At 30.7% G+C, this 17,297-nt stretch overlaps 1 protein-coding gene across 1 annotated transcript; it reads left to right on the top strand.

The window, feature by feature from the left end:
• Positions 1-2,125: 2,125 nt before the first annotated feature.
• On the top strand, positions 2,126-11,246 carry LOC106681103 (odorant receptor 82a). The gene is made up of 7 exons (XM_024360175.2): positions 2,126-2,167; positions 5,572-5,740; positions 5,818-6,383; positions 9,017-9,116; positions 9,196-9,303; positions 10,345-10,506; positions 10,991-11,246. The coding sequence occupies exons 1-7, from the start codon at positions 2,139-2,141 to the stop codon at positions 11,066-11,068; spliced, it is 1,212 nt and encodes a 403-aa protein (XP_024215943.2). The 5' UTR covers positions 2,126-2,138; the 3' UTR covers positions 11,069-11,246.
• Positions 11,247-17,297: the final 6,051 nt, after the last annotated feature.

Raw genomic sequence — 17,297 nt, 5'->3', positions numbered from 1 at the left:
TTTTTTATTTTTGCACTATTAAAGCAAAACTAGGACATATTTTGTTAAATTTCGTCTTTACTTCCTTGGTATCTCGTATCTGATGTACATCCCCATTCGTCACATCCTTCCTTTTTTACGTTGTCATTTTTTCTTTCCTTCGCTATCATCGTATCTACAAAATAAAAAATATATAAATAACTAGTAGAGACAGTAAAGGAGATATGCACAATTCTACATCCTTTCCTTAAATGCCAATTAAATGATAAAATTTTCTTGAAATAAAATAGTAATTTATATATTTGTGTTCTGCAGTTATAGTAAATTTTAAGGACGAAATAGATAAAAAAAAGTCCATCAGGATTGATATATAAAATTCCTTGTTTGTATATTTAGGTGAAACTAAGGAATTGTTGGGTGATAGAATGTATCAACGCAGAAATTATATAAGAAACACGGAGAAGAATCCCAATAAAACAGCACTATATTTAGCTAAAAACTAACACAAATTAGACTTTGACAATACAATAATTTTAATAATAATAACAAAGGCCTTACGAACCCGAAGGTTCGTTACCGATACCACCAAAAGCCCTCGTCTAATTTACTTCTCATTCATCTAATTTACTTAGTGTATGTTTTTGTTTTGTACAGTTGTAAATTACATTACATAAATAAGAAATGTTATATTACATATGTATAAATATATATTTTTTATATATACGTCATAAAAAAAATTCATCGTTCATTTTTCTAATGGTGTTAGATTAATCTATAATTAATAGTTTTTAAATTTAATGGAAAAATGACAAAATAGGTAATTAGACATAACCTAAGGCTATTAATAAATAAATACAGCCATGTGTAGTAGGATTGGAAATAGGTATAATCGAATAAATAGAATTGTAAAATATTTATAAGTCTATCACACATGACTATAACTTTTATTAATTAGTTTCAAATTCATCTATTTTTTTATTTCCTTAACTTAAGCTGTCTCTTTTTTTATATAAAAAAATATATATTGCATAACCTCTTACATTTTTTGTATATGTTCTCTAATATTTTGCCACATCTTACAATGTCTGAAAATAGTTTTCATTTAGCCCGGATGAATCACTACAAAGTGGGGCGAAACGTAGGTTAACATTAAATAGTTCTACTATTTTCTACCTTTATTGACCACCACTCGGACTATCTTCCAATAATGTACTTCATACAGGCAACTATCTCCTTCCAGTATTAATTTCTTACCGTTTTGTCTTAGTTTCCTGCGAGAAACTTTACTGAAAACATATGCACCTGTAGCTAAATTGATTTAATTATTTTTTTTTATTACAAGGAACAGCCTTATAGTCCAACCGAATATCATTATTATTTTTATTATTATTCATTATTACTTTGGGCTTCTCTCTTCTTTTTGTTTTTCCTTTCCTTCCATTTTCTCTCATTATCTCGCGACCACTTTTTTCTTCTCTTTCCCACAAACAAGAACCTCGTTTTTCTTCAGTCTTTTCCTATATCTTTCTCCGTCCAGACAGTCCTGGTTCGTTATTCCTAGTAATTCCATTTCTTCCTTCATCTGCCTGATGTAAACTGAGATTCAATAGTACACTATTGTAGTAGTTTTAAGTTATTTTAGGGGTAGAAGCTTTCTTGATAACTGAATAAATTTATAAATTGATTTCAAGCCAAAATTATTTTATACTTACACATTTTAACACTTGACAACTTAATTTAAGACCAGATGGAACCAGCCAATTAAATATATTAAAATGTTCAACTCCAGTATCTTAAAATATATAACCAATCATAAAAAAAAGTCGCACCCATATTGATTCTTAATTATTATTTCGAAAAATATTTAAAAAAAAAAAAAGGAAGAATATAACTGAAAGAAGATGAAATATTAATCAATCCGACCTTCGGCAGAGCACTTGCTGGTCACGAACGTCGCACATATGTAAGGATCCTCACCCGAATTATAATTCATAATGACACTCCATGATTTCTACTGAATCGATTCACTGTTCAACATTAATTTCTCATTGCACGGCTCAGAATTTTTGAGTGATACTATGCATTATTAGTCATAGAAAGCTTTTATAATGAGCGCTTTCTGGCCCAGTTAGGGTCATACGGTCAATTGGCTGCACATCATGTCGCTTCAGTTCGAGACAACCCACAGGTACATGACCGATTTCTGTAGTTTAAACTCGATTAGAAGATAGTAAGTAGACAATAGCTAAACGATGTTGTAAGTATACTTCTAATCGAGCCTGCATATTCAACAAGGAGACAATATTTTTGTGGAATTCTGTTTATAAGCTGTATCTATAATTTTTTTCTGGAATTTTCGTGCAACATGGAACTAAGTGACAGTGTTCCACTATATCGCTATTAAATATAATAGATTTATTTTTTTTATTACTTAACAATTTTATTTACACTTATAAAAAAAAAATCCAAGCATCTAATAAGTAGGTACGAGGAAGACAGGAATCAGTTGTGCATCCTCCTCAAGTTCAACAGAACAATTAGTACAACCCACTTATTTCACAAAAAATCGGTTTTGTCCGGACAACTAGAAATTTAATTTATTTTAGCAAATCTCATGAAAACTACTACTGCTATGAAGATAAATGTCATAAGCTACTTCATAGCACATTAAACTACCTTTAATGATAATAGACATCGGTACGTCTTTTGGTTCCTGAGATAGAAATTTCACACAATAAATTCACTAACTACTTTTTATGAAATGTTGTTTTTAAAAAAAAAAAAACCTGTGCCTTGGTAACTATTGAACTTAAACCGCTCAAATAGGGCTCATATTTTTAAATTATGATAATCATTTATTTTACATATATTTTCAAAAAAATGATATTTGATTTTTAGGTTTTATAGTGTTGTAAGTAGTTTTAATGATATGGAACTCCGAATGAAAAATTATTTATATATAATCTTAACATTTTCTTGAGACTTATTATTATTTTTGGTGCTGACCAAAAAATTACAAATAAACCAAAGAATTATTTATTTGTGCCTAAGTTTCGACCTAATTTTCAGGTCTTCTTCAGGGCTATGAAAACAAAAAGAAAAGAACCATCATCCATAGAAAAAATAAATAATAGACTAAAAAATTTGGAATTTTGTTTTGATATATTAGGATAATAAGATGAAAAATGGTAAATAAAAGTAGGTTAAAATTATTTAAACCCTTTAATTTAATTAATTAAGGCTAACTGTTTAATTTTTAACCCTATCTTAATTTACTTTTTTGTATCTTATTATCCTACTATGTCGAGGGTTATGTATATTTCCAAATTTTTTAGTCTTGTATTTACTTTATTTATTTTTTCGATGAATGATGGTTCTTGTCGTTTTGTTTTTATAGCCCTGAAGAAGACCTGAAAATTAGGTCGAAACGTCGTCACAAATAAATAATTCTTTTGATTATTTGTGTTTTTTTCTTCTGACCGTACCCCCGGATCACTAACACTTCTATCTCCTCTTAACACTATTATAATTTTTTTAGCACAAAATACTTCTAACTTTCCTTACAATCTGAAAAAAAAATTTTTTTAACGTTTTGAAACGGGCGCCATTTTTTATTACCACTAACTATATTATACAGACTCATAAATTTACTCTAGTAATTATACATAGTTTTCATTAAATTATCCCTAGTAAACTAGCAGATCTCTCATCCAACACCTCCATCCAAATTCAAGGAAAAGTTCAAGGATTTTTTGGAAATTAAGAAATGTATCGTTATCACGTATATAATTCACGCAGGGTAAGTTTAAGGATTTCTTAGAAATTAAGAAATGTATCTCAATCTTTTTAATGTTTCTCAATTCTACTATTTTTTAAAAACTTAATCTAGCTGGAGTGTCCTACTTGTTTTTTCCCCAAGAAGTTCCCGTGAGCATTTATCTCATTGTAGAAGATTTGTACTATTATATAATTATGTAATATAATATAATTGGATGAAATTATGATAAAAATCTTTACGATTTATTTCAATGCATTTTAAAATTGAGACTGTGAATTGTAGCTCTTCTATCAGTGGCTGAAGAATCCAGATGCAAAAGATCTAAGGTCTTCTTACTTTGGCACATCATTAAAAATAAGAAAAGTCCAAGTGAACAAAATTATCAAATGAGAAAGAAGAGATGTCACGTTAGAAGTGTAATGGTGAGAGAAATGCTCAGTCTTACTGTTGCGAGGAGGCCAGAGCAAACCTAATTGAGTATAAGTGAGGAGGTAAAAGAGGGAGTAGCATAAGCAAGCGACAATAACAACATCAAATGGTTAACGGAAAGTAGACAAAAGTATAAACAATAGCTTAAATAGTGGGGAAATATTGACGTTCATTTCCAATTATGAGCAAAATACTCAAGTTTCCAAAGGTTGGCCAGAAATAGTACAAGAGCCCAACAGGAGAAAAAAGGCAGTTATCTCACCCCAATTTCTGATTACTTTAAAGAAAACTATGTATAATTACTAGTCAAAATTGATAAGTCTGCCAAGTATAGGTATAGGGAATAAAAATTGGCAGCTGTTTCAAAGCGATAAAAAAAAAAAAATTCATTCGGAGCTCTATATCTAAAAAAGTAGGAACAACACAAGAAAACCTAACAGAACGTCAATTAAAGAGGAGTAAATTTGTTAAAATATGAGCCCTAATAGAGGTAATTAAAGAAATTACGTTAAATAGTTTTCGAGATATAGTTTTTTAAAAAGCAACATTTCATAAAAATGTACTGAACATTTTATACAAACAACTACAAATTAACATTTTGTGAGTTTATTTTGTCGAATATAAAAACTACTAATCCTACATAGATAAACACAATTAACTATTTTGTAGTAAATTTAACTAGCTTTAATCTGAGCGCTGGCAGACATTAGTACGTCCAATGGTTTCAGAAATAAAGTTTTTCATAAATAAAGTTTATTGTCCGAACAACCATAAATCAATTTATTTTAGCAAATATCATGAAAACTACTATTCCTACGAATGTAAAGGTCATAAACAACTTTATATTCCATTAAACTTTAATTTGAGTGCTAATAGACATCTGTACGTCGCATAATTCCTGAGAAATAGATTTCTCAAAATACATTAACTAACTTTTCTTTCATTAGATTTTTAAGAAATTTTGCTTTTTAAAAAGCTATATCACGAGAACTATTGGACGTAAATAGCTCTTTTAGGGCTTATATTTCAGCAAATTTACTCTTCTTTCAATAATGTTCTCTTAGATTTTCTAGTGTGGTTGATAGTTTTTAAGATATAGAGCTCCGAATGAAAAATCAATGTTTTTTTAAGGTTTTGAAACAGCCGCCATTTTTTAATCCCCCTACCTATACTTGGCAGACTCATCAATTTTGACACAGTTCTTGTCTAGGGACCGAATCAAAGGCAGCCTTTAGATTTATAAATGATTTAATTAAGAATTAAATTTGTGTATTAAATTTAATATTTTTAATTTATTTCAATTTTATGTTTTTAAAATTAGAATATAGTTAAATAGATACATATAAATATATATTACATCAGGAATAAATATAATGTTTTTGTAGTTTTCTGATCCGAGTGCTTAGAAGAAGTGGGATCAAAATGCCCTGGGTTCATTTGGATTCGAACCTGTCAGCCTTCCTTTATTCTGTTTACGACAGTTTTCTTGTCTTCATCGGATTCTACCAATTTATTTTCGCAGCCGGGAGTATCGTATGGGTTGGAAACTTTCAGGTAAATTTAGCAATTAGTATTTATTTGCTGAATACTATGTAGGCCTTCTCATTTATTGTATAAACATTTTTTTTCAGGACATGTGCAATCTTGTAGCAATCGCTGTTACACTCCTCACAGGGATCCTCATTTCTCTGTTTTACCTGCTCTACCAGGAGAGACTGGCCCTCTTCGTAGAGAACTGGAACAAATTAAACATTAAAATCTTGAAGAGTCGGTTAGACAGAGGCTTCAAAATGAAGTACTTAAAAATAGCGCAGAGCAACGTATCCTTCTCGAAGAAGATACTCTTCTTGGTCTTCTGGACCCCGTTCATCTACTGCTCACCCGTCCCGATCATAGACGTCATCAGAGGTCTGTATAGAGCTAATCTCCCTCTACCCATCCTGTACCCGTACGACGACCACCAACCTGGCCTTTACGAGTTGACCTTCTGCCTCCACGTCTCTGGGCTAGTGATATCTGTCATGAAGAAGATAGGAAACGATTGTTTCTTCCTTAGCCTGTTCAAGATTCACACAGTGTATCTGAGGTGTCTCTCTACATCTATCAATGATAGCAAAGATAAATTTAACATGAAGAGTGACTTGTTTATCAAAAAGAAACAGATAGTTTGGATACAATTGCACACGGAAATAATGAGGTTAGTTATGTATGTATCCTCATTCCTAAATAAGTAAGATGGATGTTCCTTGAGAATGTAACTAAGGGATGTACTTTCTGATGTTTTTTGGATATGTTTCCAAGCGAGGTGCCTTGAGGGCTGTACCTCAGGAACGTATCTTGGTAATTTATTTTGAGGATTTTAGCGACGTACCTTGGTGATTATTCCTTGGGGATGTACAGATACTTAACTTAGGTACGTACTTTGGGGATGTGCGTCAAGGGCGTATTTTGGTTATGAACTTAGGTGGACTTAGATATCAACCCGAAATCACAATTTGCTTTCGTATTCGTTTATTATTTTCGTAATAATAAAAAAAAATGAACATCCCCTCAAACTCAAACAAATTTTCACAGAGAGCGCCATGGCACTGAGGTAAGGCTCCAAAGACCCGGGTTCGAATCCGACAGGGCAAATAATTATTTTCTGTTACACTATAACCGTAAGTCAGCCCTGTGGGTTATGGAGTCCTCCTGGGCTCAACCCAACCTCACAAAGTGGGTAATCTTAGTTGAGGGAAAATCTAGTTGTTGAGCGTGATCTATGATGTTATAAAAAAAAAGTGCTTCCATACAAAGTACTGTGCCCATGATCCTTCCAAGGGTCCTAAGAGTTAAAATTATTTATTATAATTATTATCAAATACAAAAATAATTTTATTTTGTTCTAAATAGGTCTAAATAACACTTTTTATTTATTGATAGATATTACAATCTGCCACACAGTTGTGGGCAATAGGTGCAATAGTGATGAATGATCTCATACATACTAAAATAAAATAAATAAATGAATAAAAAAAATAATAAATAAGAAAAACTCTCTTAGAATATATACAAACACAATAAATAAACAAAATAACATAATGAATTAATAATATAGCCTCTAGTCACATTTACACTCTAATATACAATCGATTTACACAATCGATCTTACACAAGATTTTTTTACACACTCGACCTGAGGATCCCTGAGCTCTCTATCTCCCACGTGCGAGGGGTAGAGCAGATTTTATTTTGTTAACTGTTTTTTCTTGTGATTCGAAGGTCAATTTCATGTCGTTACAAACAAGGTTCTATTCAATAACAGATAACTGGAAAATAGTGGATGGAAAATAAAAATTGAATCAGAAACATGATTTCCATTATTTGTGTACTTTTAACAAAATTGGTAAAAATTAATATGTAAATATCAATGTAATGAAATTTGTAACAAAGCATACAGCTGATTAGGTTTTAATTTTAAGTTTAAATTTTAGTTTACGTCAAAATTTATTATCTCTCATGGAAATTTTTAAATAACTTTCTAATAGTGTATATATCGACTTTTGATAAATAACTCGTTAATAGAATATTATATTTTTTTTTTATTAATTTTTAAATAACAGATGACAAAATCTATCAGTCGGTGGTAATATTACATATAATAATGATAGACATAAATGAAATGTAATTATTACAATTTTGACTATTAGGGCTTTGTAGGGGCTATACAACTTATAAGCTAGATAAGTGCAATATGAATTTAAAAAAATAAAATAAAAAAAATAATAATTATCAAAAAAATTAAATTAAATTAAATAAAAAATAATAATAGTAAAACTAACTCAAAGGACTTTAAAGTGAATAATAAAGCTGCAAATTTACAATTAATGAATTAATATAACAATGAGAATAAAACTAGATGATACAAAATATGATAAAAATAAGGATCCAATTATATCTAAATAAATAATATCTATTACTAAGCACACATATACATTGCTAATTGAATAGGTCATACTCTTGAAAATAGGTCATACTACCGCTTGAGAATAGGTCATACTCTCCTCACGCACTCTCACCTGATCAGAAAACTGCCACCTCCAACGTGCAAATATTGTCAGTCCATTCTCACGATTAGACATATTTTTGAAGAATGTACTCACTATTTGCCAACAATAAACAGGATAGGACTGACCCCAAATTTATCAGAACGTCTCACAGATGAGGAAGCTAAAATTACATTAGTATTTGAATTTTTAAAAGCACATCGCCTTCTTTATAAATTATAACTCCTCTTTGATTTTTTTATTTATTTATTTTTTATATTTTTTTATTTATTTATTTATTTATTTTTATTTTTTTATTTTTTTTTAATTTTTTTTTTTACTTTTATCATGACATAAGCGTTGATGACCAGAGGGTTTTGAGCCTTTAAGCAACAATCAACAACAACAACAATATAGAAGTAAGAGAGTAACCAGTCATATATTTCTTTTTAGTTTTCTTTGTGGTTAATTTATTTATTAGTTTTTCTGACAAGCGGTTAAACAGATATGGTACCATATAGAATGAAGTACGTTTACTAAATATATTGTTTTGAGCAATTCAATAATTTTTTTTCTAATATTTTTTATCTATATTATTTCTAAATAAATTACTATCCATAAATCTTAAAATAATTCTGTAAAAATAAAATAGTTTTACTTTGCGAATTTTATCACAATAATTGCAGTATGTAAATATTTTTCTTCTTTTTTATCATTGCATATATGATGATATCACTATTTAAGAATGTAAAAGAAGATAATAAACTCCTTGAAGTCTATTTTAATATGGAATTGTTATCCACAGGAACGCAAACGAACTAGTGTCTATTTACACTCCAATTATAGTGATATACTACTTCAACCTCATAATGATTGTTGTTTTCGGTCTATTCACACAAATAAAGGTAAGGGCTATCTTCAATCAAAGTAAACTACTCATTTATGAAAATATATATTTATATAATAAAATAAGTTTGATTGCAGAATGATCGGGACAATTTTATCCAAGGTTTTGGAATCGGTGGTTTTGGAATAATAAACATTTTCCAACTGTACATGATGTGTTCTTCAGCTGAAGTTTTGGCTACTGAGGTAATGAGTTGTGCATAGAAATATTTAATTAAAAAAATATAAAATAAAATATTAAAATAAATATATAAACCTAGCTGACCCGACTATGTTTCGCTATTGCTATATTTAAGAATGTGTACGGATTTTATAAATACAATTGATAGTTTATTATAATTTATTGTATTCAAATAAAATTCAACATTTACATATACTTTATTATTACAATTTATTAACATAAATATTTTTTAAATAATAACCCTCACTGTGCTTGAATATTAGTACTATTAGTACAAGAGCCGGGAAGAAAAAATCAGTTATCTCACCCCAATTTTTTACTACTTTAATGAAAACTATGTATAATTACTAGCTCGAAGTCAACTCTTGAGGGTTCTGGAGCACTCCTGGGATCCACTCAGCCTCTTAAATTGAGTAAAAATCTGGCGGTGGATCGTGATTCTGACCAAATCACCTCCTTGCACAACCGTTGGTCTAGTAACAGTACTTCCTTACAAAGTACCCCTGACTCTTCATGAGTTGTAGCGGTACAGATTTAAAATTGTAATTTATTAATTTTTTTTTGTATATATTGTCGTTAAATAGAATCAGAGATATTTTTTCTTATTCTTCGGAAAGAGACGGATCAATTAGTATTAAAAACATGAAATTTATAATTGGCTTATTTACAACTGTCTTATACCATATTATTCTGTCAATAATACCCAAAAAATGTATGTACTCTTTGAATTTTTTGGTAGGAATAAATAAATGTGAAAAATTTCTAATATTGAAGTTTTTCTAACAATGGTAATTAGGTTGTATGATATGGCACTAAAAACGAATATTATTTGCTTTTTCCTAAAACAGTTTCTGCTATGGCTGAAAACTGTCATGAAAAATAAAATCATTTAATTCAATTTTTTTTTTTTACATCATAATAATAAATCCATCAAGTCAACTACATTTGAATCTTGACTACATATTGAAGAGTTTTAAATAATTGATTTGGATTTATTTTTTTTTCACATATTTCAGTTGTTAATATCAATAAATAATATGTTTCAGAGTGAGAGAGTTGCATTGGCAATATACGACATACGTTGGTACCAAATGAACAGATCGAACGGCGAAATGTTGAGACTGATGTTGTTTATGGCAAAAAACCCAGTTCAAGTAACTGCTTTTAGGGCACGAACATTTCTTTTGAACAAAGAATCATTTATTGGAGTAAGTTCAAACATTTATTTGTCTTAATATCATTATCACGGTGGATAGGTGTTCAAAAGAAACCTTTGATAGCCCCAAAATAGCCGAAAGGCAATTTCGATTTTTTTTAAATATTTTATTTTACATAATCAAACTCTTTGAAAAATAAATATGTAATTGTGAAGAATGTTGACAGTTAGAATTCCGTCGAATGCCTCTAGTATCTAATCCTTGCAATCCAAAATCCTCAATGCTTACTTTGTCACAAATTAAATCATCCATAAACCTTAAAGTTCCAAATTTAACCGATCTAGCCCGAATTAGATATCAATCCTTTCATTATAAATTCTCAAACCACCTTAGCCTACTAGTTTCTAACCTTCCTTCCTCTTCCATTCCTGATAATCCACCAGGGTGCCTGAAAAAACTATAATTTTATGATGATAGATAAATTTTTTTTTTTATTTATAACCTACTTTTTAATTAATATTTTTTTTATTTTCAGTTTATTACCAGTTCCCTAACAGCTTTGATGACATTCACCAAGATAAACGATATTCGGCAATCACAATCTTCAAGTTGATCTTCCTAAATTTCAAGAAAATGAACTGTATTAAAATTAATTAACTAGTGTTTGTATAAAGAATATACTTTGTTTTGTAATTAGTGGAATGAAATTTATATTAATTATACAAAATATTATTAATTACTAAATGCTTTCAAACCCAAATTCTTATTGAAAATACATTAAAATAGAATGTTGTTATTCCTCAGAATTTTACCTCTAGATACGTACCTCTTTCTGGAGGCGTACCTCAAGGTTCCTCTCTTTCCCTTACTCTTTTCTTCATATTTATCAATGACATTGCGATCCAGCATTCCCAGTATCAATCACCATTCTTAAGCTACAAGAAGACATCAATAGTATAAGTACTTGTGTAACCAATAACGTTAAATACCGAAAAGACTAAATTTCATAATCGGATCCTTAAATATATCCCAGGATTACCCAACCTTATCCTAAACAATATTCCTATATTTCATTTTGACGTCAGTCAAAAATCAAAAACGGAGTCACTTGTGATCAAAGTTTATCCGGGAAATTGCCCACATTTTCCATCGAACTATAGCTACCCTGAAGTAATTCAATACAGCCCATTATCTCCTTCCACATAAAACCCACCAACACTAAGTTTCTCCACATTGATTACGGCTCCCTGGTATATGGTGGACTCTTCGGATAATCTCAAATCTACACTTAAACGTCAAATCTATACTATGAGTTACGCCGAGCTGAAGTGACTATATCCATCTATGGATGTGAGCTGAAGTGGCTATATCCATCTATGGATGTTAGCTGAAGTGGCTATATCCATCTATGGATGTTAGCTGAAGTGGCTATATCCATCTATGGATGTGAGCTGAAGTGGCTATATCCATCTATGGATGTTAGCTGAAGTGGCTATATCCATCTATGGATGTGAGCTGAAGTGGCTATACCCATCTATGGATGGGAGCTGAAGTGGCTATATCCATCTATGGATGTGAGCTGAAGTGGCTATACCCATCTATGGATGGGAGCTGAAGTGGCTATATCCATCTATGGATGTGAGCTGAAGTGGCTATATCCATCTATGGATGTTAGCTGAAGTGGCTATATCCATCTATGGATGTGAGCTGAAGTGGCTATACCCATCTATGGATGGGAGCTGAAGTGGCTCTATCCATCTATGGATGTGAGCTGAAGTGGCTATATTCCAATGCCAATATTTCCTAGCTTCCTTTCTATTCCAAGTAATTAGTACTCAGTACCCCTCCTATATCCTAGAAAACCTCTAATTCAAATTCTCAGCCCAATTCCGTACTACCAGGTTCTGTTCATCTGACCTCACCAAAATTCTGCATTTGATAAAAAATTTCACTGGAACTCCATTTCCTCTAACATACGTCATATACCAACCCTTCGCTCGTTTAAAACCTTTCTATTCAACTACCTTTTACTTCACCAATATTATAATAGTACAGATAATTTGTAACTATCTTTTTTTTTTGTTTTTTTTTATGAATTTAGCCAGTTAGATTTTTTTTCTCTGTATCTAAAATAATTGTTTTTTGTCAATATAAAGTGTAAACTTAAAAAATAACTTATATTGTTCTAAAGTGACCTATTTCCAAAATAAATTAAAATCTGAACCGCTCCAACCCATCCAGGGTCAGGGGTTCAGTACTTTGTAAGGAAGTACTGTTACAACACCAACGGTTTTGCAAGGAGGTGATTTGGTCAGAACCACGCTCGACCGCCAGATTATTACCCAATTAAGGAGGCTGGGGTTGACTCACGGCTACAGTGTAACAGAAACAATTTTCCGTCCCAGAATAACAAAATATTTTTCATTTCATTTTTATTTCTCTGTCTGCAAAATGCTATGATTCTAGGTGTTAGTAAATACGAGAGTTTAATCTTTATACCATGGATAAAAATAAAAAAATCCTAAATATTTTTGTTCTTATTTGTTCGTAATATTAAACTAAGTTTATGAAAATTTATAGAGGATGAAATTTACTTAGAACTCCTGTTTTTATGGTAATTTACCTTTAAAGAACTCAACAAAAAAATATATATATTTTCCATGGAATAAAGAGGAGGAAATAGAACGATACAAGATATAACAGGAAACATATTTATGTACAGTCTAAAACATCGATGAGATTCCTTGAGCTAATAAGACAATTGTCCTTTACTGCAAAATCAAATATTTCCTTCTCTGTGAGATATCTTCTAAAAATATATTTCTGTTTGTTTTTTTCTACAGTTGGTTGGGGTTATTTAACGCCAGTAGCGGTATTATTAAAATGTCTCATTTCCTCCTTGTCTCTTCATACTTTTTCCTTGTTTAGTTTCAGCACACTTTCCTCTTCTGATTAAACGATTATTCATTTTTTTTTTTTTAATATTTTGAGATAATATATGTTCTTAAATGATTTTGCAGATTCTTATCTACATTATTTAATCTGTGGTTAAGGGTGTACAATTTTTTGAATTTTTTTTCAAGGAAAGAGACCCGTAATACTTGTTATCACCTTTACATTCATTCCATTATATTAATCTCCTAGGCAACGTTTCAGGCATCCCTTCTATCTTTATTACTTGATATCTTTCATCATGGGATTCGTCCTAATTATAAGATTTTATATTATTAATTATCGTATTTGCTATTCTTGAACTTGAAACAAGCAGTGTTATAAAATAAATATAAAATGTTTTACTATGTTAAATGTTATAATTATAGGATTCTGAGCAGTCCTATTTAAAGTCATGTTAAATGTTAAGTGCACAAGAGCTCCGTGCGGATTTTTTGAGCAACCTTCCTTCCAAAATTTCATATTATTGTTTACTTCTAAGTTTTGATTAAAGTAATTAATAACAACACGCCTAAATCGAGTGAATAGTGAAACTTTGCCAACTCGTTTGTTGTTGTTATCTAGGGCTTTAGGGCGTAAAACCCTGAGGTTATCAACGCCCATGTTTCGCGCTTTATAATTCTATTTCACTTTTTTAAAAAAATTAAATAATTACTTCTTTTGGTATTTTTTATTACGTATAACAGATTTTCTGGTTTAAATCTTATTCATACTCCTGTCGAACAGATCCGCTACCTTGGACTACGTATGGACAAACGATTAGCAGCCTAATTAGTTTTTTCGGTATGCTTACCTTTACCATAGCTTTTTGATTGGTTACTTCCTCGCAGTTTGTGTTCTTTTTTAGTTAGTATTATTTTGGATGTTTAGTACCTAATAAAGCAAGGATGACAATAATAATAATGTAATGATAGTTGTCAAATAGCTCGTCTTGATTCTCTCACTCAAAAGTTATCAGACCAACAAGACAATCAGTAGCCAAAGTGTGCCGGGTCACATGAGGATCGCTGGAATACATAAAGACCTTAATGTTCCCTATGTAACCGATCTAGCCCGAACCAGATATCATTCCTTCCATTATAAACATTCTAACCACTCAAACTCCCTAGTTTCTAATCTTGCATCCTCTTCCATTCCTGAAAATCCTCCGAGGTGCCTGAAAAGAAGATGGCCACGAGACCAGCTAATGTAAAATGTCATTAGAGTGCTACCAAGAAACTATGTAGAGAAACTACCACGCCTGTAGCACTCCAATTTATCTTACTAAATCATATATCAGATTTACTAAATGTATTATAATGTACAGTTGTAAATAGAAATAAATAAATGTAATTAAAAAAATAAAATCTTATTTAAAAGGCCATTGCTTTTTAAGAAAACTAAGACCATTACCACGTTCTTCTGGTCATCATTCAGAGCATCCGATAGACTCGGTCCTACTCCCAATCTACTCAAGTTCCAGAATAAAAATTATATTTCTCAAATATGTGACTGACCGTAAGTACAGTGTTGCAGTATTGACATTTTGGCGGTGGCTGCTTACTGATCAGATGTGTATGAGTTAAACTCTCATTAAAAAAAAAATCTCAATCTGGCAATAGCTACCACATCCCTGCGATTGGAACGGTTTGATGTGGTCCATGGTTTAATGGTTTTTAATTTGCTAGGCGGGCTTTCATCCCACATGGCTTGCCAAGTAGATGATATTTCATTTTTCATCGGAAGACTTATTTCTTGTGGTGTCAGGATGGCCGCGCCCTGACCTGGAAGAGCAAGTGCTTGTTTAGCTGCAATGTCCCCCAGTTCATTTCCAGCGATCCCCACGTGACCCGGCACACATTGGCTTCTAATTGTCTTGTTGGTCTGATAACATTTGAGTAAGAGAATCAAGATGAGCTATTTGACAACTATCATTAAATTATTATTATTGTCATTCATAGCTTTATTAGGTACTAAAACATCCAAAACACAAACTGCGATGAAGTAACCAAACACAAGCTATAGTAAAGGTAGTCATACCGAAAAAACTAATTAGGCTGCTAAAAATGACTCTAAGGAACACTACCTGCCGAGTTAAACTTGAAAATTCACTGTCTCTGGAATTTTCTGTGGAGAATGGCTTGGAGAAGGGGTGATCCTCTGGCTTCTCTTCTTTTTAATAAAGCATTGGAAGAAGCTATTCCTTGGAAGTAGCTTCTGTTTCTCCCTTATTAAAAAAAAAAAGGTTATTGGTCTGGAATCGAAGGGTGGAAATTCAGTTTTAAAACAGTTGAATAAAGTAGTAATGGGGAGTTATGTACTTAGGTGAAAGATGGATATCAGTGGGAATGAAAAATCAAATCAAAAACTTTTTTATTTTATTTTTTTAGAAACTTTGTCTTCATGAGTTATTAAGGACGTTAAAAAGGAACTTCTTGTGAATTGTTTTTTCTTCTTCGAAAATTTTGGACTTATTTTATTGATGCGTATTTTAGATTTTCCCATTTTATGTACATTTTATCATTTCATAATATTGGAAGTATTTTTGTCATATTTTCCACATATAAACGAACCCATGAGTATATAATAACCTTCATATATACGCAGAAGAATACCGAAATTGTGAATTGTTTTTTCTTCTTCAAAAATTTTTGACATATTTTGTTGATGCGTATTTTAGATTTTCCCACTTTATGTACATTTGGACTCATTTCATAATATTGGAAGTAATTTTGTCATATTTTCCACATATAAACGAACCCATGAGTATATAATAACCTTCATATATACGCAGAAGAATACCGAGTTAAAGTAGCTCTATCCCCTGAAGGCAATATAGTACAAGAGCCCAAGAGGAGAAAAAAGGCAGTTATTTCACCCCAATTTTTGTTTACTCCAACAAACAATATTTATAATTACTAGCTTACAAATATAATTGACGAGTTTGCCAAATATAGATAGGGGAATACTAAATGGCGGATGATTCAAAATTTTATAATAATTAATTTTTCATTGTGAGCTCTATATCCTTAAAACTACCAACAACACTAAAAAACCTATGATAATCATTTAAAGTAAAGTAAATTCGCTAAAATATGAGCCCTAATAGAGCTATTTACGTTTAATAGATTCCGAAATATAGCTTCTTAAAAAGCAATATTTAATAAAAATACACTGAAAAATCAGTAGTTATTGAATTTATTTTTGATAAATCTACATCTCTAACCAATTTACATAAAACTGTCCATTAAAACATAATTAAAGCTAACTTAATGTGCTATGAAGTAGTTTATCTTCGTAGTAATTTTTACTTTTAATGACAAAATATATTCACAATTTTCTTTATTTCTAGATTTTCGGATAACATTTTTGACAAACTACTTTATAATACATTTAACTAGCTGTAGATATCTATTAGCACTCAAATTAAAGCGAGTTTAATCTGACATAATGTAGTTTATGATAATTATCTTCGTAGGAGTAGTAGTTTCCATGATATTTGCTAAGATAATTTAAGATGATTTTTAGTTGTTCAGATAACATTTTTTGATTTATGAAAAACTATATCTCAGTAGAGAGGTCTGCCAGCAATCGAATAAAAGATGGTTTAATGTGTTAAACAGCAGTTATGATACCTTCGTAGGAAAAGTAGTTATCATGATATTTGATAAAATAAATTGGTTTATTTCAGTTAGTTCAGACAATAAGTTTGATTTATGAAAAACTTCATTTCGGAAACCATTGGACGTACAGATGTATGCCAGCGCTCAAAAGCTAGTTAAATTACTATAAAAAAGTTAATTATGTTTATCTTTGTAGAAGTAGTAGTTTTTATGATATTTGACTAAATAAACTAACAAAATATTAATTTCAATTTATTTATAATCTTTAAATTTCTTTCTTGAGACTGG

The sequence above is a fragment of the Halyomorpha halys genome, unplaced genomic scaffold (assembly GCF_000696795.3).
Source record: "Halyomorpha halys isolate HHAL.00 unplaced genomic scaffold, Hhal_1.1 Scaffold309.1, whole genome shotgun sequence".
Classification (NCBI taxonomy): Eukaryota; Metazoa; Arthropoda; class Insecta; order Hemiptera; family Pentatomidae; genus Halyomorpha; species Halyomorpha halys.
The sequence above is the reverse complement of the archived record's forward strand: the minus strand, read 5'-3'. Positions and strand labels throughout refer to the sequence as shown.

Coding starts and splice junctions, on each gene's coding strand:
- LOC106681103 (XM_024360175.2), top strand. CDS start 2,139: ATGTCGCTTCAGTTCGAGACAACCCACAG. Junction 6,384..9,016: donor TTGCACACGGAAATAATGAG/GTTAGTTATGTA, acceptor TGTTATCCACAG/GAACGCAAACGAACTAGTGT. Junction 9,304..10,344: donor CTGAAGTTTTGGCTACTGAG/GTAATGAGTTGT, acceptor AATATGTTTCAG/AGTGAGAGAGTTGCATTGGC.